The sequence below is a fragment of the Onychostruthus taczanowskii genome, unplaced genomic scaffold (genome assembly GCF_017590055.1).
Source record: "Onychostruthus taczanowskii isolate IOZ18803 unplaced genomic scaffold, ASM1759005v1 scaffold49, whole genome shotgun sequence".
NCBI classification, from domain to species: Eukaryota; Metazoa; Chordata; class Aves; order Passeriformes; family Passeridae; genus Onychostruthus; species Onychostruthus taczanowskii.
In genome coordinates, this window is record NW_024502458.1 from 2,056,061 (window position 1) to 2,082,719 (window position 26,659).

At 42.1% G+C, this 26,659-nt stretch overlaps 1 protein-coding gene across 3 annotated transcripts in view; it reads right to left on the minus strand.

Moving 5' to 3' along the window:
* Window positions 1-26,659, minus strand: part of LOC121341586 (receptor-type tyrosine-protein phosphatase eta-like) — a 69,916-nt gene that overhangs the window by 10,137 nt on the left and 33,120 nt on the right. For 2 of the 3 annotated variants that reach the window (XM_041415244.1, XM_041415243.1), the window contains exons 2-10: window positions 13,012-13,030; window positions 11,828-11,974; window positions 10,802-11,077; window positions 7,925-8,200; window positions 6,536-6,808; window positions 5,052-5,324; window positions 3,932-4,198; window positions 1,944-2,240; window positions 1,557-1,691 (exon numbers count right to left, since the gene is read on the minus strand). In XM_041415244.1, coding sequence (XP_041271178.1) covers window positions 1,557-1,691; window positions 1,944-2,240; window positions 3,932-4,198; window positions 5,052-5,324; window positions 6,536-6,808; window positions 7,925-8,200; window positions 10,802-11,077; window positions 11,828-11,974; window positions 13,012-13,030 — 1,963 coding nt within the window. The remainder of the gene's footprint in view (window positions 1-1,556; window positions 1,692-1,943; window positions 2,241-3,931; window positions 4,199-5,051; window positions 5,325-6,535; window positions 6,809-7,924; window positions 8,201-10,801; window positions 11,078-11,827; window positions 11,975-13,011; window positions 13,031-26,659) is intronic. The other variant, XM_041415245.1, reaches the window with a different exon arrangement.

The following is a 26,659-nucleotide window of genomic DNA, read 5'->3' on the forward strand; positions in this document are numbered from 1 at the left end:
CTGTGCAGACAAGGAATGATCTACCACCAGCAGCAAAGCTCTCCTCAACTGTGACTCTGCAGCAACAGGGTGCAAGGTAACTCTTCCAGAGCACTAACTTGGTCTCATTAAAAGCAGATGAGGTTGCAAATAACTTAGCAGCACAGAAATGGGTGTTTAATACTACCTGAGACGTGTTATGTCCTGTCTTGTCCCTAGTTTCAAGTCCAACAGGATGTACATACCTGGTTATACCTGCAGCTCCTTCTAGATGCCTTGAATACCACCCTACGACATTTCAAACAGCCTTAAACAGAATAAAGCATTGTGTATTTCTTACACAACAGAATAAAGTCCTCTCTGTCTATCCTAAAGATAACCATGACTGGTTTAGAACAGAGAAACATATCTCAAGAATATTTGTGCTATTTCAGCAATAAAGCTGAAGAGATGCTTGTCTTCTGCTCCCATCAAAGGACCCACTGTAAATTACAGATGTGGGCAACCTTCCTCCCTTATTTCTCTCAGTCACATCCTACAAATTCCTCCTTGAATACCTTCCAATCTAAACCACACAGAAGAATACACCAGATCTTGTGACTAACCAGGACTGGTTGAAGTTACAAGCAGAGCTGCAGGCAAGAGACTGGCATTCAAATCAGCAATTCTGGGGCAGCTGAGTAGGCATGTGAAAAACAGGAATTTTCTGCACTGATGTGATGTGTTATATATATATACACATATATACCCACACAAACATACATTTCTTGGATGTATATTGCATGGAAAACCACTGAAGGAAGATCTGGAATCAAAATTCTGCAAAGTGAATTTCCAGTGTTGTAACAAAGGATAAGCATGAATGTCAACTCCCACTTAGCAGAAACTGTCTCCATCAGGTGCCTTATTCCTCCTGTGCACTGGCAAAAATGAACAGTTTTTCAAGTAGAACCTATGCTGCAAAACTAAGTTCCTTAATTTAGTGTTTTATCACTAAACATTCACCTATCAGAGACATTTCTCAGTTCTCTAGTTTTCCACGGAATTTAACTTCCATTAATGCTGTCAATGATATTTAAGCCTTCCACCCACATCCCACCTCTCTTAGTTAAAAGTGTTTTCGGTATAATCAGGAAAAAAAGCTCTTTTCCTTTTACGACCTTGCTGCAGGAATCTTTCAGCTGAAGAGGAAAGGGGGAAAACATTTCATATTCCAAAGCTGCTTCTACTAGCTGGTCTGAAAAATATTCTGTGGGGAAAGAAAGGACACTACACAATCTTGGGGAAAGGAATCACTGGCAAATCAAGGTGGCAACAGCACAAGGGCAATACACAAGAGATTTATCTACAAAGATAAGTCAGGCAGGAAAACAGGTGCCACTGAGTGAAAACAGGCACCTTCTGAAAACAAGGAGTGACCTGACTTCAAGCAAGGTACCTGCCTCGTGATTTCTGAAAAGTGATTGAAAATTCTCAGTCTGCCTTTTCTTTATCTGTTTAACACCTATTCAGAGTGTAAAACATGATGCTGCCTGGTAAATTGTTTCAGCTACATGACAATATCATAAACATCTTACTTTGGTCTTCTGTTGTAATCATTATTGCATAGGCTTCCAATGGACCATTCAGTGAATCAAAATCAGAGAATTCAACAGACAACGAGCTGTGACTGACGACCTTGACTGAAGGAACTTCAGTTGGAGGAGGTGGGTCTGCCAACAAAAACATTTTTTAGTATATTAGACACTGATAAAAGTTTTCCAAACAAGAAAAGGCTGTGATAGCAACACTGTTCACATAATGCGTATTTATTGTGCATCACATTAGACTATGAATTAATATAGTGTTCTCTTAATACCCTGCAGGCTGACCATGTAGTACATACCAAGTCTGGTATTCTGCAATAATGATGTTAATATTTTTGTCCTACAAGAATCTTTTTATTCTCAGATCTTAATGCTTACCAGTAATGCTGGTGTGACACAACTTGTCCACTGGAGAGCTTTCAGAGCCATTTGAAAGTGTTATGATAGCAACATTATAAGTGCTGAAAAAATTTAAACGTGGTGTTTGGAAGGTTTGCTCAGAGCCTTCAACTGTGCAGCGTGAAGCTGATTCTTCTCTTACTACCTCAGAAGTACTTATATTATATATTTTGATTCTGAAGCCAGAGTTGTTACCATAAGGACATTTCCACTTCAGCATTAGGAAAGGCTGCTTGGCCACTGGCTCACACTGAAGTGAATCCACTGAGACAGTTACTGCCAAAAGAAAAAAAGAATAACAAAAAAGGAGGAGTAAGAAACCAAGCCTTGCCCTTAGAAAAGCTGTGTATTTGTATGTTATGTGTATAAATGCTTGTAAAACTTCAGTATTCCCTTCCCCTTTTAAAAAGATGCCTACGTGGCACTTACTACCTACACAAGGACTTGTTACCTTATGAGGAAGACAACTATTTAACACAATACACAGACCTATTCTGTGTTCTTTACCTCCTCTACAGACAGGGTTACTGAGAAAATTTAGGCAGAGTATCTATCAAGATCACCAACATTTTCAAAATACTGTTCAACCCTTTAGCATATTACTCTAAGAACATTTTTAGAGTCACTGCCACCAAATCCCTCTATAATTACTGTAAAACTCTTACTGGCCAGCAATAAGAAAATTAGTTTAATCTCTGTCCATTAAGAGCACAGCAGTAGCCGTCTTTAAAAGCAGGAACTATATCAAGTCAGTTTGACTGAGAGTCTTCTAGGACATGGTATAAAAATTGCAACCTTATGACCAGATACAGAAAGATACTTAAAAAGTAATGTAGCAGGAAGACTGGGAAGAAAGGTTCCCCTAAACTAAACATCTTGTGAAACTTGTCCTTCAGGACCAAAACACTTATAAACCTACAATTACAATACACACCAAATTTATTTTCTCTCTTGGTAAGGAAGTATTTGGTACTTTCAAATACAGGGTACTTTCAAATAGACTCATCTATTAAATTATTTTGTTGTTAGAAGGGGTATTATTTTAAGAAACTAAGGAAAAGCACAATTGTGAACCAGAAGAAAGAGATTTAGTAAAAATAGATGTGAGTGACTGGGACTTACTTCTACTGCAATTTATAAATATTTATTTTTCTTCAGTAACACTGTTGGCTACTCCTACAAATACGGTGAAATTACAGGAGATTACAGACAAGCCCTGGAACACCTCTGACACTTGGTGACAATGGATGCCTGGTTTCTAGAGGAGTCATGACTTTTGACCTCTATCCTGTAGGAACAGTTAGATGAAGTACCATCAGTGATCCATGGGAAATGTCAGAGGCCAGCACACTCCACTCTGCTAAGAAAAAAAATGCTGGGCTCTGTGAAAGTCTCTAGAAGACTCCAGAAACTCAGCCAAGCAGCACTTTGACAGTACCAGCAACTCTGCAAGTTCATCCCAGATCCCCTTTGGAAAACCTACTCAGGAGCTCTGAGCCAGATTCACTTCACCTCAGTCAAAATGGGATAAAAGAAAGGAAAAGACAAGGCAGTACATGAACACAACAAGGAGGAAAAGTCACAATGCCTAACATGAGGAATGCAGAAATAGCTCAGCCTTCTCCTAAAAGCAGCAGGGCTGACAGCCACACCATCCCGTGCTGCCCAAGATCGGCTGCATCCATGGGCCCTCCAAAGGGGCAAGTTCCCCAGACATGATGCACACTCTGTGGGAGGCCTTCCAAATGAGAATCTGAGGGCTTCACCCAGAGGAAAGAGAGAGCAACAAAATCCCCTGCACAGACCCCCCTTCCACACACTGCTATTGCTGAGTCCAGGTAGGCTGTGTGCAGCACGTCTGCCAAACATAATATTGTATTTCAAACCTGGGGCAGGTGGGCAGAGCCCTGGCCTGCACAGCAAAGCACAGGCCACTAGGAACAAGGATGTGAGAAACCATGACTTACATGTATCCAGCAATATGGACACTCCTTCTCCTTCTGTTTTTTTATCAGCTGCTACAGCAAATACTGTGAAGCTGTACGGTGTCCCAGGGATTAACTCAGTAATTTCTGCTCTGGTTTCATTGGATGTCAGGCTCTCCACAAATGTACCATTTACAACCTCTATCCTGTATGTGTAGGTGTCAGAAGCGCTGTCATTCACCACCCATTTTAAGGTGACATTAGTCACACCAATGGATTCTGCCTCGAGATCAAGAACCCGGCTGGGCCCTGTGAAAGGCAAAGCAACAACTCATTAACCTGCAAGAACAGCTGCTCACAGACATGGAAACAAGAAACACAGCCACACCAGGGCTTCACTTCCCTCACACCACTCATGGTCCAGAGTGCAGGAGCACCCCAACAACATCACCAGGCATTTCTGGAGGCTGTTGCACCACTGGGGAGCTAAGACAGAACTGATGGAACGTAACCTTGAGTTGCATTTACCTCCCTTTGACACTCTAAAGCAGAACACATCATTACCATGCCACAGCTCCTAGGATTTTGCTCAGAAATTCAGAGATGTTGGTCAGGAAAGATACAAGGAGGGGGTCCATATGTGTACAACAAAAGGTAAGGAACTTCAAATACCATTGAAATAGGAACAGAGGTGATGAAAGGTGGCAAAGGAGCAGCTTGCATAAGTCGTGCCATGAATGCACTCTTGAGCCAGTGCTATCTACAGTTCATTCTGCACCAGCAACACGGCCCCAGATTACAGTATGACTATATGGGAACGCTTAAAAGAATGTTCTAATGCCCCAATCCTCCAAGAAGTGAAGGCAACAGATGCACCCACAAATATCCCAGGCCAGAGAGAAAGTTCTTGGGAAGAGTCCACTGTGACACAGGCCTAGGTAATCAACTTAAACAATCATTGTTTTAGAATTGTTTGTTTTTACTCTGGTTTTTCAAAGAAGGCTATGTCTCTTTCACACAAATATCTTAGACTGCAGGTAGGCAAAGCACAGCAACTCTGCCAGCAACACTTTTAAATTTCAGGCCATGTGCAGGTGGGTAGAGCCCTGTGGTGCACCGCAAAGCACAGACCACCACAGCCATGCAGGAAACAGTGACTTACTTGTATACAGGAATATGGACACTCCTTCTCCTTCTGTTTTTTTATCAGCTGCTACAGCAAATACTGTGAAGCTGTACGGTGTCCCAGGGATTAACTCAGTAATTTCTGCCTTGGTTGCATTGGACAGCAAGTTCTTCACAGTACCATTTGTACCATTTACAACCTCTATCCTGTATGTGTAGGTGTCAGAAGCGCTGTCATTCACCACCCATTTTAAGGTGACATTAGTCACACCAATGGATTCTGCCTCGAGATCAAGAACCCGGCTGGGCCCTGTGAAAGGCAAAGCAACAACTCATTAACCTTCTAGAACAGGTGCTCACAGACATGGAAACAAGAAACAGCCACACCAGGGCTTCATTTCCCTCACACCATTCATGGTCCAGAGTGCAGGAGCACCCCAACATCACCAGGCATCCCAAGAGGCTTTGGTATTAATAGGGTAGCAGGAAAGTGAGAATGAGCCATCTCAAGCATGACTCACTTTCCTGTCACAGGCAAAGGCAAGAGGGGCACAGGCCTGCCCAGTGCCACCATTTGCAGGGTTTCACCTGGCATAAAGGTAGGCAACAAGGAGAGAATAGTGGAGGGGAAAGATGCCGGTGGCACAGCTCTGTTCAGCAAAATACAAGGAAGAGGAAATATCACTAGAGGAGGACTAGTGGTGATAAACCAGACACTCTGCTCCAGTCCTCATGCCCTGCACTACACTCCCATAGAAGAGAAACCATCTCCAGACCTTCTGCAGACACTGTCTCCAGCCACCTAATTCTTTCTGCATCTTTAAAGAGGGCAATTAGCCATCACAGACAGACAGCATAGGGGAGATTTTTGGGCATTGACTGGTCAGCTAGGATCACACATGCAGGCACGTTTCAGGAAAAGACAAATGACAAGAACATTCATCCATTTTCCTTCAAAGGCAATGTGTGGAAAGATCAGGGTGGGCTACTGCCTTGGAAGCCAGCTCCAAAATGGTCCCTCCAACACCACATGTCAAGACTTTTAATAGTCAACATGGCAAGGTACTGGATGGCCAAAGGAGCCATCCTAGCACTGCCTGAACCACTCTCCTGCATGGGGGCCTACAGCTGCATGATGGCAGCTATAGGCCCCCAATTCACACAAATTCACCTGGCATAAAATGCTCTTGGTGGGAGTGCCTTAAAATGAGACTCTCAGGCCCCCATACTCTAGGAAACAAATGCAAATGCCCCTTGCCAAAATTTGCAAGAGACCAGTGCTCAGGGAAAATTTCTTTTCTTGGCTGACATCAAGCTTTACTAACAGCTTTCTACCAGGGTAATTCTGCTTTTACACTAACATCCAATACTTGGAGATTGGCTATCTCCAGCTCCAAGATGGAATCATCACCCCTGCCTGCAACAGTCTTAAATTACAACCTTGGAGGGGTGGGCAGAGCCTCATGCTGCACAGCAAAGCACAGACCACCAGCAACAGGGATGCAAAAAACTCTGACTTACTTGTGTACAGGTGTATGGGACTTCCTTCTCCTGTCACATTATCAGCTGCTACAGCAAATACTGTGAAGCTGTACGGTGTCCCAGGGATTAACTCAGTAATTTCTGCTCTGGTGTCATTGGATTTCACAATCTTCTCAGGTGTATCACTTGTACCTTTTACAACCTCTATCCTGTACGTGTAGGTGTCAGAAGCGCTGTCATTCGTCACCCATTTTAAGGTGACGTTAGTCACACCAATGGATTCTGCCTTGAGATCAAGAACTGGGTTGGGCTCTGTAAAAGGCAAAGCAACAACCTATCAAAAAAAAAGAAATAAAGAAGAGCCACAGCCACATTTCCCTATTCCACACAGAAGGAGCATCACTTGGAGCCAAGTGTCACTTCCCTGTTTCTGGCATTCACGCTGAGGCAACTCTGGAAAGGTCATAGGAGCTTTGGGGGATATTCTATTTCATTCCATATGCAACAATTACTTGTTTCCACAGTGGTTTTCCAGACAGAGAAACAAATGGAAATCAGGAAAGGAAAAGTCCAAGCTGATCTTGGTCTGTTAACTCAAAATTGTGCCCATGAGTCTGAATTTGAGACCTTCAGCCTAAACTCTCCTCAATACCAGGAAAAAGAAATGGGCTGCTTGAAAAGGTCCAACAGCTGGCATACTTTAGGGGGATGTGTCTGCAAGCCCGACTCAGCACCAACTCCAGACCAATAAAACTCATTTCAGGCAGCTTAGACAATTTTATCAGCTCAGTAGCAGCTCCAGGACACATTCCTCTAAACTGCTTTGTAGGGACATTGCCTGTTCTCTTTGCATTTCTGAGCTACACACAGAAGTAGTGTCTACTCCTATCCCATCTAACTAGTCTGGGAAAAAGGTGCCCTGGCAAAAAGCCAACAAGATTGGCACCACACTTGATAATGCAACCCTAGGAAGTGAGTCAGTCACAGCCCACAGGAACCTCAGACCCCAGACACTGCAAAGAGATCAAAATAATTTTTAAGAAATAAAAGCCTTGGTGACCATGGCACCACATCCCTGCATACCACTTCTTTTGGTACAAGCTGTGGCAACCCACTCCCAGAGGTGTGTGAGGGGTCTACTCAGCCCTCAAGTATCTAGGAGAAGTCATGCTGTGCAGCAGCTGGATCTCAACATAGTCCAGAGCAGACATGCTGATGAAATAACTGATTTGCAGGAGGCACATGCAAGCACAGACAATTTCAGTCCTTTTGCAAAGACTGCTGCATTCATGCATGTAAATAGCTGGAGCAAAAAAGCAATGTCACAAAAAAAAAAACCAGGACAAATCTGGAAACCCAAAGTAAGAAAGCAGAGCAATTTGGTACAAACAGCACAGTTACTTGAAATCGGAGGCACCATTTCCTTACTTGTACACAGGTGTATGGAACGTCTCTCTCCTTCTGTCTTATCATCAGCTGCTACAGCAAATACTGTGAAGCTGTACGGTGTCCCAGGGATTAACTCAGTAATTTCTGCTCTGGTGTTATTGGATTTCACAATCTTCTCAGGTGTATCACTTGTACCTTTTACAACCTCTATCCTGTATGTGTAGGTGTCAGAAGCACTGTCATTCACCACCCATTTTAAGGTGACATTAGTCACACCAATGGATTCTGCCTTGAGATCAAGAACCTGGCTGGGCCCTGTGAAAGACAAGACAACAACCTGTCAGCCTGCAAGAACAGGTGCTCACAGACATGGACACAAAAACACAGCCACACCAGGGCTTCACTGGGCAGCTAAAAGAGAACTGAAGAAAAATCTGAGGGGCATTCATCTCCCTTTGACACCCCAAAACATAAGCAGAGGCCATTATAGTGATTGAACTCCTAAGGCTTCCCTTGGGAATCCAGAGGTGGGCAGGAAAGTGACAGAGTGGAATGGAATATTTACTTAAAAGAGGCCTACAACTATCCTCATCCAAGTACCTGACCACCTTATGCCTCACCAAAAGTTAAAGGGTATTACTGAGAATATTGTCCAAATGTCTCAAACACAGAAGGGCTTGGGGCACTGATCATCTCCTATTGCAGTGTTTGAATCCTCTGTCAGTGAAGAAATGCTTCCTAATGTCAAGCCTGAGGCAGCTTTGAACTATTCCCACTCATCATATCCCTGGACACCAGAGAATAGAGATTAGCCTCTCCCTGTACATTTCCCCTTGTCAGGAAGCTGAGGAGAGCAATGAAGTCACCCCTCAGCCTCATTTTGTCCCAACTAGATAAGCTCAAAGCCCTTAGCTGCTCCTTACAGGACAGGCACTCCAGCCCTTGTACCAGCGTTCCTGCCCTCCACTACAGGCATTCAGGGACCTTCACATCCTTCTTCAATTGGGGGCCCAGAACTGCACCAAGTACATATTCAACTCCTGCATCCATACCTTTGACAAGTATGTTGAACAGCCCTAGGATTGAGCCCTAAGGACAGCACTGGTGACTGCTCACCATCCAGACACAGCCCCACTCACTGGAACCCTGGGAGCCCTGCCCTGCAGCCAGCTCTGCACCAGCACACCATGAACCCCCTTATCCCACAGCTGGACAACTTGTCCAGAAGGATGCTGTGAGGGTCAGTACCAAAAATCTCACTAAAAGTCAGAAAAACTATATTCACCACCTTCCCTTCCCCACCAGGTGGGTGACCTTACCATAGAAAGATTGAATTAATTAAATGGACCTTCCCTTTGTGACCCATGTCGATGATACCTGATGACTGCATTGTTCTCAAATACCTTTTAACAGCATTCAGTACAATCTCCTCCATAATTTTTCCAGGAACTGAGGTTGGTCTAGCAGGCCTGCAGGCTCCTGGGTCTTTCCTCCACCCTTCTAGTAAATAGGAATAACAGTGGCTGGCAGAGACCTCCCCAGGCTCTCACGGCCTTTGGTAGCTGATGGAGAGGGGTCCTGTGTAACACCAGTGAGATCCTTCTGCACTCAGGGATGAATCCCAACAGGCCCCATGGACTTGTGAACATTCAGCTGATACAGGTGGTCCCTCACAGTTCCAGTGGCCACAAGGGGAAAGCCACTGTCCCATTTCTCATGGGCTTCCAGCTCTGGGGATCAGGCACACCAAGGCTTATCAGCGTCACCAAAAACTGACACACTGAATGCTTTTTCTTCATCCCTATTAGGCAGGTGATCATCTTCAAGGATCAGTCCCATGTTTTCTTTAGACCTCCCCTTGCTATTAATGTACTTCAAAAAGCCTTTCTTGTTATCTGAAACAGCACTGGCCAGTTTCAACTGTAATTGGGCTCTGGCCCTTGGTGTCTTCCTCAAACCACAGCTCTGTAATCCCCCTGAGAGGCCTGACCTCACTTTCAGAGCTCATACAATTTCTTCATGCTTTGGAGCTCCACAAGGAGTTCCCTGTTCACTAAAGCTCGTTTTCTGCCCCAATTGCTTGACTTCTGACATAGTGAAACTGCCTGTTCCTGTGCTTCTAAAAGGTGGTTTTAAAAACTGAACAGCACACTTGGATTCCTAAGCCCTGAAAAGCAGATTCCCAGGGTAGGCTGCTAAGTATGCCCCGAACAGTTTAAACTTTCTTGGACTCCAGGAGAGCAACTCTGCTGTCTCTTTTCATTCATTACACTGTAAATTTCAAACTTAGTCATTTAATGATTGCCATAGCCAAGTCAGACACCTACCAAGTCCCATGAGTCTGACTCTATTAAAAAAATACCAACTCTAGGAGGGCAACCTTCCTAGTTGGCTCACTATTTGTGACAAGAAATTATCTCCCATATAAAGAGATACGAGGACAAAGATGAAGAGGAAGCAGGGTGGTTTATGTTTGCCTGGATTTTCTTTTTAAAACCAAGGATGTATTTCTTCCACACCTAAAGACCCCACTGCTTATTAGACATTCCAGACTAGGCTCCAGTAATAAGACATCCGATCTATACATACAACAACTTTACATTTTAGCCCTCAAGCAGTCAGGAAGAGCTTTGAGCTGTCCACCATTTCCTTACTTGTATACCGGTCTGTGGAATTTCCCCCTCCTCCTGTCTCATTATCAGCTACTACAGCAGATGCTGTGAATCAAGGCTATGTTTCTTCTATACAGGAACCATGCATTTTTAGCGGGTGAGGCTCCTATTAAAGGCTGCTATTATTACCTGGTCCAGGTAAGGCTCCTATTAAATTACAACCTAAGGCAGGCAGGCAAAGCTCAGGCCTGCACATCAAAGCACACACCACCAGCAATAGGGATGAAAAAAACTTGTGACTTACTTGTACACAGGTGTATGGGACTTCCTTCTCCTTCTGTCTTATCATCAGCTGCTACAGCAAATACTGTGAAGCTGTACGGTGTCCCAGGGATTAACTCAGTAATTTCTGCTCTGGTGTCATTGGATTTCACAATCTTCTCAGGTGTATCACTTGTACCTTTTACAACCTCTATCCTGTATGTGTAGGTGTCAGAAGCGCTATCATTCACCACCCATTTTAAGGTGACATTAGTCACACCAATGGATTCTGCCTTGAGATTATAAATCACACTGGATCCTATGAAAAGAGAAAAAAAAATTAAGTTACATGAATATTTGCTGACCAACAAGCACATATAGCGCTCTCCTCCCTGCCATATCCAGTCTCTGTTAAACAAAAATCAGCTTGGGAAAACAATCAAGCCACCTTTCTCTACTGCAGGGCACACTTGCAAACTCTGGTATCTACTCCAGCTCCTCAAGCTTCACTTCACCTCAAGCAGAAAAGCTGTCTAGGTGCAGCAGTGATTTCTGTGCCTCAGCTGTGAGCTTTATGCAGTGTGCTCACAAAGACTGCAACACACAACACGCTGTCATTTTTTTTTCATAAACTGGATATCCCAAATAGAGGGGCCTTTCTAGCAGCAAGATTCACACACCTGTCCTGTACATTTGTGACACACAATGTTCTCTACTAGGCAGAGGAGAGCTGCTGTACCCCATCACTTATGCATTTCAAATCTCTATGTCACAGAGAGTTGAACTATTAACCTGTTACCTAAAAAGCCATAATGAGCAGGGAAGGGAGTCTGAGTCTAACATGCATAAAACTATTCCAAGGCCATGCTGCAATCACAGCATGAAACTGCACTCCCAGTCAGGTGTGCAGATGCATTTCTTGGCCTCATTCTCTTCTGCAGCAAAGCAGCTGGATTCATGCCCTTGCAATACTGAACTAGTGCAATCATGATATAGAAGTGCAAACACCCCAAAGATTCACATCCCAGTCACATTCCAAACCACAAACATGTTACAGTGCTTAGATCACCTCTTGTCTCATCAGCTAGTGATGCAGCCTCGACCACTCTTCCACCTGCAGAGGTTCTGTTCCCACTTGCAGAGTTTACTGATAAACCATCATTACTACTGGTTGCTGGTTCTGTAGTTGCATTTTTTGAGCTGCAGTCCTCAGTGCCTGAAAGAACACAAAACTGTGTCTTTACAATACTCCTGAAATTCCCATTTGCAGAAGTACAGCCAGTTACAGACATCATGCACAGACCCTCAGTCACTTCTGTTTTCCCAGTTCTACAGAAACCTCACTGCACATTTCCTGGTTTTACCACTTTTCCTGGCTTTACCTCTTATCTTCCGTGAGATTATTTGAACTAGATTCAAGTGACTGCCACATAATTTCAGCCATTCACTGACTCTACACATGGTTTGGATGAAAGCTATTATGGCCTTTCTTTTCAGTACAGTTTTGTTTGAAAGCAGTTAAAACAACTTGCAGGCACACTCCATGTGTGTGTTTTCTTAATGTATTATCAGAAATTTTGTTTAACCTGGCATTTTGTCTCTCCCTCTAAGCATATTCCCCTCTTCCCCTCTCACTTTTCCACAATGTGTTCCCCCAGTAAGGAAGAGACATGGTTCTATATCTAGAGCCAAAAATATTACATCAATTTTAGAGGCTACAGCACAGAAAGCGTTGATTGAGACCCTAAAATTTAAAGGCTAACTCATTTAAATCTGATGTTCAGTATTAAGGTAGAACTTATCTGCACACACTTTCAGAAATTTCTGCCACATGAAAATATGTTATTTTGGCCAGGACAGCATTTCTAAACGGAATTTCACTTTGTGTGCCATTTGTTTATGGGGTTTGTTTGGTTTTCATTGCCTTTAAGCATATTTTCCCATCTTTCTAAGCACATTACACCTGTACTTGATTTTACCGGAAATCTCTACAAACTGAAAAAGCAAAGGGATTTAAATACAGATTTATATTTTTAAATATCCCTAAATGCATTGCAGGTATTACAGTCACAAAAATAACTGAGTATATATTTTTAACTGCTGTTTCTAAAAATTCTTTCTAGGAAGCTTTTTTTTTTAAAAATGCTTTGCTGATACTGCTTCATCTTTCTTAAAATCAACTAAGATAAGGAGAGTTATATTAAAAAAACAAACAAACAGGAAAAAAAAAACAAGCAACAGAATGATACTTACAAGCAATTGTACATCTGACCTGGAAAACAAAAACAAATAATAGAAATTAAAACTACTGGAAGCGCAAATAAAATAAGGAGTGGTTTAATTAACACGAGGAAGTAAGAAATCTGGTTTTAAACCAGATTTTTCAATCTGCAAAAGACATACATAAAATTCTCCTGACTTAATAAAAATAACACAAAAAAATACACCAAACTAGTAGAGAAACAAATCACTCAGTATGCTGGTAAAATGTTAGTTTCCACATCCTGAAAAGTAGTAGTTTATTTTGTCATTAAAAAAAAAAAAAGTTTGAATAACATAAGTTGGTTATTTTGCACATATAAATTTATAAACCAAACCTATAAGATATTAGTTAAAACACACTTTAGTTAGTATCCTTAACACTGTCCCACAAAAAATGGCAGATGCCAATTAGGTCTTCCTTATTAATAAGAATATTCCTTTCATTCTTTTGCTGTATAAACCTTCTTATTACTTCTCACAAAAGAGTGGTTTGCATTTTCTGAAGCAAACACAGGGTAGTCAAAGTTCAAAACACTTGATACATGCTCTGAAATCCCATTTACACATGTGCCCACATCCACAAAATACCAGTTAAATGGCAGTTGCCATTTAACTGCAGCCTGAAGCTCCTCTGCTGGTAATACTGACAAACACAGCAGAGTTTTGCTTGAGAATAAATTTTAACCTTCAAACTTTGTACTTTATTTCCAAATAGCCAATTCCTTTCCTGCTGGAGTGAGAATTGGCCCACCAATTGCCATATTAACATCCCTCCAGGTGGCACCACAAAATGCTGCTTCAAGGAGTGAAGTAAAAGCTTCTTCCAGACTAAGGTCTGCAAGAAGCAGTCTTATCTAAGGCACTTAGAACTCTTGTTTTCTCTACCCCCATCCAATTTCTTAGCCATTTGTACAATTCCATGAGATAATTCATATTAAACAGCCACCTCACAACACCCTGATGCAATGCTGGAATCCCAAATCACTCACTCCCCCAGCTGGCACGTTGGTGGTGCCACAAGGAGCTCCAGCAGCTGTAGCTCCTTGTGCCAGCCATGGATCCAAGCAGACACACCCTCAAAAATCAGTCAGAAAATACCATTAAATCTCATTCCAGTGATGGTCTCAGTGCCACAGCAAGAACAGCTTGGGCACTCTTCCTAGGCAAAAAGCACTTGTAAGCATCGCAGACCTAATGCCTGGTCTTGTCTAGCACAGCCCTATGGACAGTGTGGCACACAACAGACATGACATGGGATGCAGATGTCCTACATGTAAGTGTGAGGCTCCTCCTCAACCTGAGCTTTTGAGAGCTCAGCCAAACTGCAAGGCTATTCAGGAAGTGAGGAAATATTTGCCTGCACCCAGGTCAAGAGTACTTCTGCATTCCTTCATGAAGTGTCTGAGGAAGAAGGGCTCAAGAAGGAAACAGCCACTCTGAACGCAGGAAGACACTTCTGTGCAGTGTCCAAAGCAGAAGAGCTGTGTGGAAACAGCTGCTGAATAGTAAGAGGTGAGATCCCCTGAAATGCAGGGCACTCTACAAGCAAAGCCAAAAGGATGTTATGTTTATTAAGAAAGGGAACTCACAAGAAGAACACAATCAACAAGAAATGCCACAGGACTAAACTACAGCAACTTCTGCAGCCCTATAGACAAAGAGCCTGACATCATCCACAACCCATCATCCTTCAGTTACTTTCCCTTCTGTAGAACTGCTTGAAAATGAACTCTCTCATCTTCTTCTTCACAAATTATGAGTTTAGGGGCACAACATCCTTCATTATCAACAGGAACAACAGGTATTATTATATGATTGCAAAACAGGCATGCTACTAGCAAATACCCTGAACCTCTCCTTTTTACCATCCAATTTCTTCCCTGCCAGCTCAAACAAGGAACACGATGTCTGTTTTATGGGCATCTGATCTAATGGCAAATAATGACCAAGCTGCTTTAAATTTGGTTGTACTGTCACATGTGGACAGTGGGCATCCTTTTATTAAGGATGCTCAAACAACCTCAAAAAGGAAAGTTACACTAAAATTCCTGTCATGTGATTGATTAACTGCACCCCATCATTCTACTTGCCTATCACATCCTGGCAATACTCCCTCAAAATACCCTTTTGACTTTCAGAATCCTATGTCCAAAATCAAATTCAAAAATATCACATCCCACTGGCAGCAGGCAGGCCTCCTTCTGAAATCCAAAACCACACAAAACAAACGATCCCATTCCCAAGCATCAGCCTGCCTGACTCAGTCATTCCGTGTTGTATTTTTCAACATCAGCCATGAACCAAACTGTTCTCCAACCTGATGTTATTACCTAGAATTTGCACAAAGCATTTGTTTATGATTTCAGAGAATATTTGCACTGAACACCTGATTCTCCTTGTGTTTGCATTTAATACATCATGAGCCCTGCCATCTCTGCTTTTCTTTTCCAACAACACAAATCCCTATTATTCATATATACAGTTGGGTAATTTTTTTAACTTTTGTGGAACTTTGGGTAGGGGTGGAACATCCTTAACCAAGAAAAGACAGCAAAATGCCAAATACTGACCATTTCAGCTGAAAAACAGGAGAGAAATGTACACACAAACCCATCACTGTCATCAGGTATGGCAAAGGATATTTTTCGTGTGTCACACAGCCATGCTTAGGGCCCAATCAAAGGCTGTAGGTTCCAGAGGAACTGAGGAATTCATTTGAACTTGCACAAGGTCTGTCCTGTGCTCTCTATGTGAGCAGTTTACAACTGACCAGGAGCTGGTGGTGTGTGATACAAGCTGAATTCAGCTCTATCCTCCTCAGGTGTACACTGGGTTGCCTAACTGTACAGGAAAACTTCTTAAAAAATAGTGGGTGACTGAGAAGACCAAATCCCACTGATATCTGATTACTCAGAGTAAGATATTTCCAGGAGCAGGATTTAAAACACGCCAGCTCTACACATGCACTGGGAGAGCCACAGGGAAGACAGCAGTGCAAGACTGCAGCTCAGCTTGGCTCTGCTGCCAAACTGTGCTCTCTAATGAAATTGGGGCTCCTGCTCTGAAGAAAACCCTTGTGAACAGCAGCCAACCTACCTGCTCCAGTTTTCAAAACAAACAGCATAGTTTGGTTCATGTAAATATAAGGTCAAAGGCTGGCTAAACAGTCAAAGCGAGCAAACCAAAAAAATCTTAGCCAAAAAAACCCCTTAACCACAAATCCTTTCCAAGAACACTGCTTGAGGTTGCCGCTCACTGTTTCTGGTGTGCTCAGCACAGTGTGGCTTGTGACTCAGATGCAAAAAGCCAGGGAGTTAATTGCACCCCTCTCAAAGCTGATCTTACAAGCGTGTATCTTCTTATAGTCTCCACCCACCCATCCTCCCAGGACTGGAGTTCCATGAAAATACCACCAAGCTATCACAGTGGTCTCCAAACTGCTTCTTAACACCATTTCACCAAAGCAACAGCATAATTAAGATCATTGCCTCACTAGGCAGTACCCCTGATCTCATGTCATTCTACCCCCTCTAAGTCCAGCTATGGTTAGTTGTCCCACATGAGTAACTGTGGGCTTTGGGACAAGCCACCACACAGCACCATCACGATGGCTTTATGACTCCAGGCTTGGCTTTGCTGATGCTGTCAGCCACCACCAGCCAGCCAACAAATATTAACCAGCAAAGACACACTAAACTGGCCACTTACACCTCTCTCACCTCTGATACCTCCTACTTAGCATGGACTTACTCAGGAAGCATTCCCACAGAAAGCTTTTACTAAAGGTCACACAAAGTAAGTGAAAATCAAACTTAGGAAGCCCCACAGTAATGGATTGCCCAAGTATTGCATCCACAGAGTGATACAGCTTTCCAATACTTGCTGATTTGCTAGGATTTTTAAGGCATGGTCTTCTATTCCACCTGGGGACATCTATCCACTTGCCTGGGAGTGTAAAGTCTAAACTAGCAGGGAGTGACACCTTTCTGCTGGAGACTGTTATCCTGCAGGAAGACAAGGTGGGTTTTGGAAAGATGAAATGTTTCTGCCTCTTGAAACCCATCTCAGGGCTGTTCCATCTCATTCATTTCCATATTATTTCCAAATTAATGAAGTTTTTAAGCTTACAGCACTGGGCAAGAAGAATGAGTTCACCTGAACTGGGGCACAGAACTATGTGCTCAAACCTGTATGAACCTAGTTCAAGCAACGTGCCTTATCTGGACAACGCAATCTGGGTTCTGGGGTGGAAAAAATATCATACTGGAAAATGAGTCAAAATATACTTGGGTAACATAATAGCCCTATTTTCCAATTTTTTTATAAAATGACATAAATCTTCAACTTCAGAGCATTTCCTTGCATTTAAGCAGAAAACTTCAAGTGCACATCATGGCACTATTACAAAACACAGCATCATCCAGGCTGGAAGAGACTTTCAAGATCATCCAGTACAACTGTTAACACCTCACCACCACAATCACCCTGAACCACACACCCAAATGCCACATCCAAACACCTCTTGCACACTTCCAGACAGCCTTTAATTTACACAAAGGATATGCCAAGCCAAGAAAAGCACATGTTTTCCCCTGTGCTCACTGTCCAACAAGGAAAAAGGCAATGTGGATAAAGCCTGTGTGCTGAAGGAGGGCAAACAACAGTTCAGTCACCAATTTCAGTGGCATTTGTGGATACTTAGCCCTTCTCTATCAGGTCCTTACTACTTGAAGGAGGAAATAATCAACAGGAGGCTAAGTCAGAAGCTAACATTTAATTATGTGACATAGTTTCATTGAAGATTGATTACTTTCTGGAGGATTCAGTGCTAGAGTTTGGGGTTGGTTATCATTTTTCCCCCCTTCTAGTGTATATTTACTCTGCTAAACTCACTTTAACTGCAGTCCACAACAGTTCTGTGTTTTTCTTGGTTTTTTTGTTTTTTTTTTCATTCAAATTGACTCCAGATTATCTCACTAATATGATGCATTAATTTCCAATGAAAAATGGAAAATATGCTGTGGCAAGAGTCGATTCCACTTGTTTTCCCTCTGGTAGTTTATGCAGGTACTCACAGCCCATACACAATACACCACTTCACAAAAGGTTTGCTCTAAGTGGGTTTATGCTAGAGTAAAAAAGCTCCAATTTTAGAAACAACACTAAGTTTTTGCAAGATGTTTGGAGTCTTCTTTTAACCCTAAACAGGCAGCTCTGCTAATGAGCCTTCACAGGACCAGATGGAGATGCAGAACTCGGAAGAAAGAAATGTGAGGTGGTGTTTGTTATGAACTGGGTGGGGCTGGACCTTCCTAGGCCACCCTGCTGTATTTGGGAGCTGTGCAGAACCTGGAACAGCCACACACAACTAAGCACAGGCTATTTTCAGCTGTTATGCAGTTATGTGAAAGAGGAAAGACTATTTCCACTTTGCATGTATTTATATTTTGCCCCTGATATTTCTAAATTCTGACTTCCCTGAAGCAAGTCTTTTTGCAAAGAGAGGCCAAATATATTTTTTTTTTCCACTGGTTTTTATGAAAACATATGAGGACATTCTAGTTTGTGCAGCACCTCCAATGAACTGAAAGTGCTGTAGAAGACAAAGTCTTGTAAGAAAACCAAGATGAGACACCAAAAAGATATTTGTGATTGCACATACTGGAGCAAGCTCCTTTTTCCTTGATTCTTCTGCAAGTTTTACCTGTATCTGCTTTTCAGATGGCTAGCCTAGGAGCAAGGAGTTTTCTGGGCAACGTATCCAAAATAAAGAGAAAAATACAGACACCAAAACCCAAACACGACTACATTGTAACTGATAGCTCTCTCACCACTGACTCCAGAGAACACCATTCGATTTAATTTCAATGACTAACGGTTTAAAATGTTTTAAGACATTTCCATGCAGGCCAGTAGCAGTTCTGTTTCGCCCAGACCTCCAGGTCCTGATTAATTCCAGACATTAAGTGCTGCAGACCACCTCATAGTCTAGTAGGATCATTCCTCCAACAGAGGAAACCACAAAACTTCAGCCAAAAGAAAGGCTGAAAAGTTTCAACAAGCTTAAATAATTCACATAACTCCAGAAGTTGTACATGTAATTCGGAGGCCATCCTGCTGAAGGAGGTTATAAAGAGAACAATGTGCTTATTTGACAGTGCAAGGAGTGAAACAACTACTTACTCCACCCCAAACTGTTATCCTACTCAAGTTCCACATCACACCATGCTGGTTTCACCCGAGGCAGAGTTAACTTCCTCCACAGTGGCTGGAGTGGGGCTGTTTTGGATGGGGTACTTGGTTGCTAGCTGGGGTTAAACCACGACACTTAACTGACATGGGTGCAACTGGAGATGGAAGTGCAAGAACAGTGCTTGAATTGAAAAAAACCTCCTCTTCTAAAGAGGAACTTCCAGTTAACACTGCCAGTCATTTCATTTTTTAAACTGAGGAAGCATCAACCTTTATTTTATGCGAACAAGCCACATTCCTGCATACCGCTCAAGAGCACTATTTTTTCACTCTGACTCATTACTCAGGCACACCCTGGAAGAAGCAGGATACAATGAAAAAATGGAGAAAGAAAAAAAAAAATACCCGGGTGGCAATGACACAACACTCAGTGTCGCCAAGTCAGCAGGGCTGGCCACCCAGGCACCACGGAAAACGCACACCAGAGCCAGCAGCTGCCTGGCCCCTGCAGCACAGTCACAAAAAGGAGCATTTCCTGACAGAGCTCTAGTTCAGATCTGCTGAGCTGAGTGCAGTCAGGACTCTCAAGTTTCTCTTATCACAACAATATTTCACTATGCTGTGCCAGAAACTTTGGACTCTGCACAGTCTTTGCTCAGGGAAGTGTTAAAAAATACTTTACAAGGAGAATAACACTGAGCTGGATTTGGTTTGAGAGGTTTTCCAAGTAAAACTAGTTGCAAAGGGATTTTAAAACTTACACTACAGCTCAAAGACAACATTAAGAAAGATTATTTATACTAACAAAAAGGACCAAATTTTTCATCCATGACACCCTGTCTGGTGGCAGGAGAACCATGGCCTGTAAAGCCTTCAAGCTCACTCACACTGAGCTCAAAACTGTCTTGTTTACACAGAAAATCCTTTTTTTGGGGGGCAGTATTGATGTTGGTACATGAATGCTTTGCTCTTTCCTGCCTTAATTCTACACTTTTCTTAATACAATCTATCTTTCTGTCCTTATCAGGGTCCTGAAAACTTCCTAATCTAAAAAATCTGTGAGTTGTGCAGCTGGGAGAAACCAGCCTGTGACCACTGCTCAACACAGACTTCTCAGGCTAACCTTCATCTCCTCCTTCACGCTCTGTTGCTGTTTATTACCACTCATTTATGCTCCTTCAGTACATTCAGTTCTAATTCCGTGTGAAATGCCCCACTGGAACCCAAATAAATTTTCTGTATGGCACTGCCCTTGCCCTGTAGCTGGGTAAATATCCATAGGCAGGGAGGAAAGCAATCCTGCCTCGCCATCCCTGAACAGCTCCACTAGAACCCAAATAAATTTTCTGTATGGCCCTTGCCCTGTAGCTGGGTAAATCTATCCATAGGCAGGGAGGAAAGCAATCCTGCCTCGCCATCCCTGAACAGCAGCTTTGGAGCAGTCATGCAGTGTGAGACCACTAGAGGCCCCAGTAAAACCACCTAACTTCAGCCCAAGTGACTAACAGTAGAGAAATACGCTGAATTCCCATAAAAGTTGACATTCTGGAAAGCACAAGGCTAATGATGACCACTTTAAGAGTGCAAAATATAGATGCAGATGTCAGCACTGTCTTGTGCCGATAGTGGGAGATAATGACACCAGGCCAACCTGCCTTGGGCAGGCTAAGTGCACCTTCAAACATCATAAACCTGTCACAAGGAAAGTAATTTCATGCAATAAACTACTGGCTGGGCCTTAGACTTTTTTCACAGTGCTTATTTACAACATATCACATCTTCACCTGCACTGGTTTACACTGAATCTACATTTTTTGATAGGACCTAAAAGCAAAGAAGCTTGACTTCCTCAAAACAAATGCAAATTGCCTTACAGCAAAAAATGTGATGTGAAACCTTTTCCAGCTCCAAAATAAGCCTCAGATCTGGCTCATCTACAGGGATCAGATTATCACTAACACAAACAATTTGATTAAACAATGTTTTCCCATATGTTGTTTTCACACGCAGCAGTATGGGGCTGCAGGGATACTCTTGGGGTTTGCCTGTTATCATCAGCCCATTTAATGCTTTAATGAATTTAAACTGTAGCAAAAGACAAATGGACTGCAAGCGTTCAAAACATGTAGTAGTACTCCTGGGAGGGAACAAAAGATCTCATTGTACAGCTCCCCTAAGTTCATCTGGGGCTCTGGTAGAGTCTCTCTTTTCCTCCTCTTTGAACAGAAGCTGAATAGAAGCAGGAATGAGAATTGGCTCTGCCATTACCCCATTGCCAGACTCGTCTCTGTGAATACATTGAGGCTGCATGAGAAGTTATTCACTGACAACAACATGGGCTCTCTCTCATTTACCAGTCAATAGACACGTCTCTCAAAGGTCAACTTCATGGCCATCTGGGAGGACTGGCTGTGGTGGAAAAAGGCTGGATGGTGCAGGGTCAGAACCAGAGATCAGACCGACACTGCAGCCTGAACAGCTGCAAACTTTTTATTCCAGAAAAATAATACCCATGGCTTCTCTCTCCTTCCAAGACACACAAAGGAGTTCCTGCTGATCTGTGTATTTGGTATAGCTCTGATACAGATCCAACAGCCAGTAGCTCATTTCAAACTCTTATTTGAGGAAGATGTTTATGTTATTTATTAGTCTGGAAACATGCTTATTTCAAATACATTGCACATTATATTGCTGTGCAGTGTTTGCTAGCCTTGTGTATCACTTGGAAAAAGAAATCAAACCGAAACTAGAAAGCTTTCAAAACTAAGAGTCAATTTTCCCAACATGTTGCTCATTCTTTGCTTAGAGCAACAGTACCACTGATGTGGCTTCCCACAGCTTCTGTTATCTCCATAGACTCACAGATTTTCTTCTACCTACACTACAACCCAGAATACAAAAGCATATCTCTTTCTATTGCATAGTCTTGGCAGACAAATCCATAGTTTTTATAAAAGATTACTGAAAAAAAAAACTTTTAAAATTGCAATTAAGTGCAAGACAAGACAAAAGACAAAATTCATTAAATTTATCCCAACTTGTTTTACCACTAAATGAAGACCCAACTTCCAGTGAGTTTAATGATGAAGCAAACTGTTTCAGGCAGGAATTCCCCCTCCACTTGAGGATGGTTCTTGCAAATTTTAAACAAGCAAGATTAAAAAAAAATCTCTATACAAATTCTGTTTCTGATGACACACCCATGTCTATTTGATACAGGCAACCTCCTGTTTCACAGACTGCCTTGAGAAAATACATTAAATACACTTTGAAGGGGTGCACTATTAAGAATAATTGTGTCACACAATTATATCGACAGTGTTGCCCTAATAGAAAACCAGAAAGGGGCAGCAACAAGTGCACTACCATGCTCCAAGCATTTTGGCAGATTCCCCCTTTGGCAAAGTCTGTAGTACCAACTACTGCCTCAACTACAGCCAAAAAATAAAAGCTAGATATTAAAAAGTACTAATACTGGTCAGGCACTGACTCTGTAGAAGACACTGGGGGTAGGGGAGGGCTTCATCAGTACTCCTCTTTTTCCTACCTATGCTATTAACCCCTTCAATAAAATTATTTTTTCAAGCATGTTAGGTACACTTAGAAATTCAAATGGAGGGATGTCCCTGAGGTATCCTCAATGTATTTTAATCTCTCTTAATTTGTCTATACGAAATGGCAGAATGAAACATGAGCAGCAGGTACTATAATCAATCACAACACCTCATCTTCCTCTTCAGTTTTGCTGCTCTTTAACAATACATTAACACTTCCTTCAATTCATTATTCTTTGACTCAAACTGAAAGTCATAAGAGTAGATTTGATTTGATTTCACCCAGATTATATGTTCAGTGTCTTTGAAACAGTAGATGTGTTCTCTTTAGCTCCTCTGCCCTCAACAGACCACAAACATGGAAAGAGAAAAAAATATCACTGCTTCTCTAAAAGGTCTCTAACCTTGAGCTAAACTATAGAAACAGTTTCCTTGCACCACTGCAAAATGCCTGGGAAACCCTGAAGGATAGAAACTTCATGATTTCCAGACAGACACATTTCTTTCTGGCCTGGTGTTTGATGTTTAATTTTTTATACTTTGCAATAGCTAAAGCATAACAGCTCTATCATATTCAGGGAGGAAACAAGGACATACCCAAAGCCAGCTAGCTAGAGCACATTCACTGCTATTATTTATTTAAAAAAAACAAACAAACAAAAAACCCCAGAAAATTAAAAAACAAGCAAAAAAAAAAAAGTAAAGAAAAAGAAAAGAAACCAACACCAAACCAATGTCTCCTCCTCAAAAAAAAAAACCAACCCAAAAAACCAACAACCCAAAAAACCCCCAAAACCCAACAACAAAAAAAAAAAAAACCAACCCAAAAAACCCTCCAAAAAACCAACAACCCAAAAAAACCCCAAAACCCAACAACAAAAAATAAAACCCAAATCAAACAAACAAAAAAATCCACAAACCAGTAAGGCCATGCAAAAGCTCAAGTATTGTATTAAAACACACCTAGTTCACAAACAGAACTTTGAATTATCTGCTAAAAATATGCTTCTCAAGTTTCTCATCTGTGTGTTTAAGGCTGACAAGTACCAAGCTCTGAAGAGAAAAGCCACACAAACGTGTCTGTGTTTGGAGCAAGAGATTTGGGGAAGGTTAGGTGGGAAACCCTCCAGCTCCCTGTGATGCATTTTCATCATGCACACATGGGGCAAAGCTTCCTCTTCACATTCAAATACTAAAGCCACATTAAACCAGCTCTAAAACAAAGATGAAACTAAGTCCTCCATGCCTTGCATCCTGTTTTATGTGCATGCCACAGAAGGCTAAGTCATTTACTGTCTTTGCTCATCTAATAGCCAGAGTTCTCTCAGTTTAGGGGGATAACATACATATTTGTAACTATCTATAAACTGCTGTTTGCCAACAGCAAGAATTGTAAAGCAGCAATATAAAACACAAACCTTAATTGCTCTGCACCACATTGGTGGGATTTTGGTGCGATCTGTAATCTTAGCACAATAAAAAAATTACACGTGAACTCAGGGTGCAGAGTTCCAAAGCCTTGTATCAGATGACACAAATGACCTTTGTTACCCATGTGCAGGTAGGGGAGAAAGATAAGAGTGAAGAGGAAGTTAATTGCATTCCAGCTGCTGAAGCCTCTTATCTTGGTACCTTTTAATTGATGTGGTTTTGCTGCCACATCACCTTCCCTGAACTGCTCTTCTAGCAGCCTCAGGCTCTTTCCTCCCCACCTTCCAACAAGGGTTAAAGGGAGAGTGATTCACAAGGCAGATTTCTCTGCACCCCTCCTGTCTCTAACAGAGATAGTCAAAATGTCACAGAGTTATATAATGCTGCCAGAAACGTGACTACCTGAAGAACAGGTTTGAATATAGAATGTAAAACATTTATAAGAATGATTACATACCACAACAAAGTAGTGCATCCTTCACATGCCACAGCAGCCTCTCCCATCTCTAGGAGATACTGCTTGCTTTATTCCTCCTTACACTTCAACTGCACAAAACAAACTAATAAGGAAAAGCACTTTGGAACAATTTGCCTTATGGTTGAGAGCTGACAGTGGAGTTAATCCACACCCCCACAGGGTTTAATCCCTGGCCTGCCTGGCAGCACCTCCACCCTGTGTTTCAGCAGCAGTGAGGAGGAATCCTGCAGACACTACCAGGAACAGTTTCATCAAGAGGGAAGACTCAGCTAAGATGACACATACAAATGAGACCGAGGGCACGCCAAGCCAAGTCAGACTAAAGACCACTGTTCACTGCACCCAGACTGTCCCTGCAAAGCTGAAACACTTTTCAAAGGACTGAGGAACACATTAGCTTGAATACACTAGCACACACAAAGCCCCAGTTTAGAAAGATGCCTGATCCACCACCTGACTCAAGCTATGAAAATGAAAATATACCCACAGACTTTTTTTCTGTCATGTATTGGGACACATGAGCCTCCAGATGCCAAAAGGCAAGAAGGCAGATGTCTAGACAACCCCTAAGGGCTGAACATCTCTATTAAGACATTTTCTCCTTTTCTTTCCTAGTGATATATTCAGTCTGCACAACCCAGAACCTTTTAAAATCCACTGTTACAGCCCCTTCTCCCCTGCCATACAGTGATTTTTAATCTGCCTCTAGCAGCAACTGCACATTGTGAGGTCTGTGTTCAGAGCCCACTTTAAATGCAGACCAAGTTTTAGAGCCCAGTCCCTGTTCTGCCTCCCAAAGACACTTACCAAAGCACATTCCTTACAAGTAAGCCAAACAAACAGAAAAGTGTTTAGATAACTAAGGGGTTTCCTTCTTGTTTGAGAATAGAGGCGTGACCAGCAAGTGCGAGCTCCTGCAGTGTCACCCAGGGGGTTCAGATGCAGGCAGCCAAAGAGATAAGCTCTGATCACATAGGACATTGCTGCAGGTTAGAGGGAAGACACAGAATCACTCATGTCTCAAGATCATGGTTTAAAAAACAAACCAAAATAACACTGTGAACAAAAACACACCAAAAAAAAAATCCTCAACCAACTAGAATGACTTATCAGGGATAGCTCTAAAATCAGTGATATGTTTCTAGAAACATTTCAAGATTAAAGCCTTTTAAAAGAAACAAAAAAGGTAGAGTTTGTAGCTGCCAAAGGAAAAAAAAAATTGCACTGAATTATACTTCAACAAGCATGTTTCACTATCGACTCCAAGAACATGAAGTTACCTACTTTGATTCATTCAAACAGTTCTACTCTGGTGCCAGGAATGCAGCATCAGCAGAGACAACCCAAGCACTGAAGAAACCAAAAGAATTACCTTTTTACTGACAGAGGTCAGCCCAGGGGTAATCCTGCACTGAAAGGAGCAAGTACTACAATAAGAGACAATAATTAAACAGGAAATTCTCTGGTAACATCTGTGAATTTTTTGATCCAACAGCTATCACTGGAAATTTGTTAGCCAATTTCCCAAAAACTTATGTTACTTGCTATCACTTAACAGAATTTAACCTTCACATTTAAATGAAAGAAAACGAATTGCAGTTATGGTATTTTTAAAGCATTTGGTATTTGGTATAAAGTTATGGTATTTCAAAGCATTCATATTGCAGCTTAACCAAAACAGTCTCATCTGAATTACATCCTTTATACCTGACATTTGAACTGCCCACACTGCAGACTGGGGAGTGAAAAAACTGAAGAAGGGGATAGAACATTATTCTTTCTATTCTTTATCCTGATTTAACTAGAATTGCATCCTGAAAGATATTTCCAGTTTTCCTAATGACCCTCTTATCCCATTTCAACATATATTGTATGAAGACCCTCCATTCCCAAATATTACCACAGTAACATTTTAAGCTCTTACACTGTTATTTCACACACCCCTCCAGTATCACAGGAAAACTTGATGCATCTCTCAATTCTT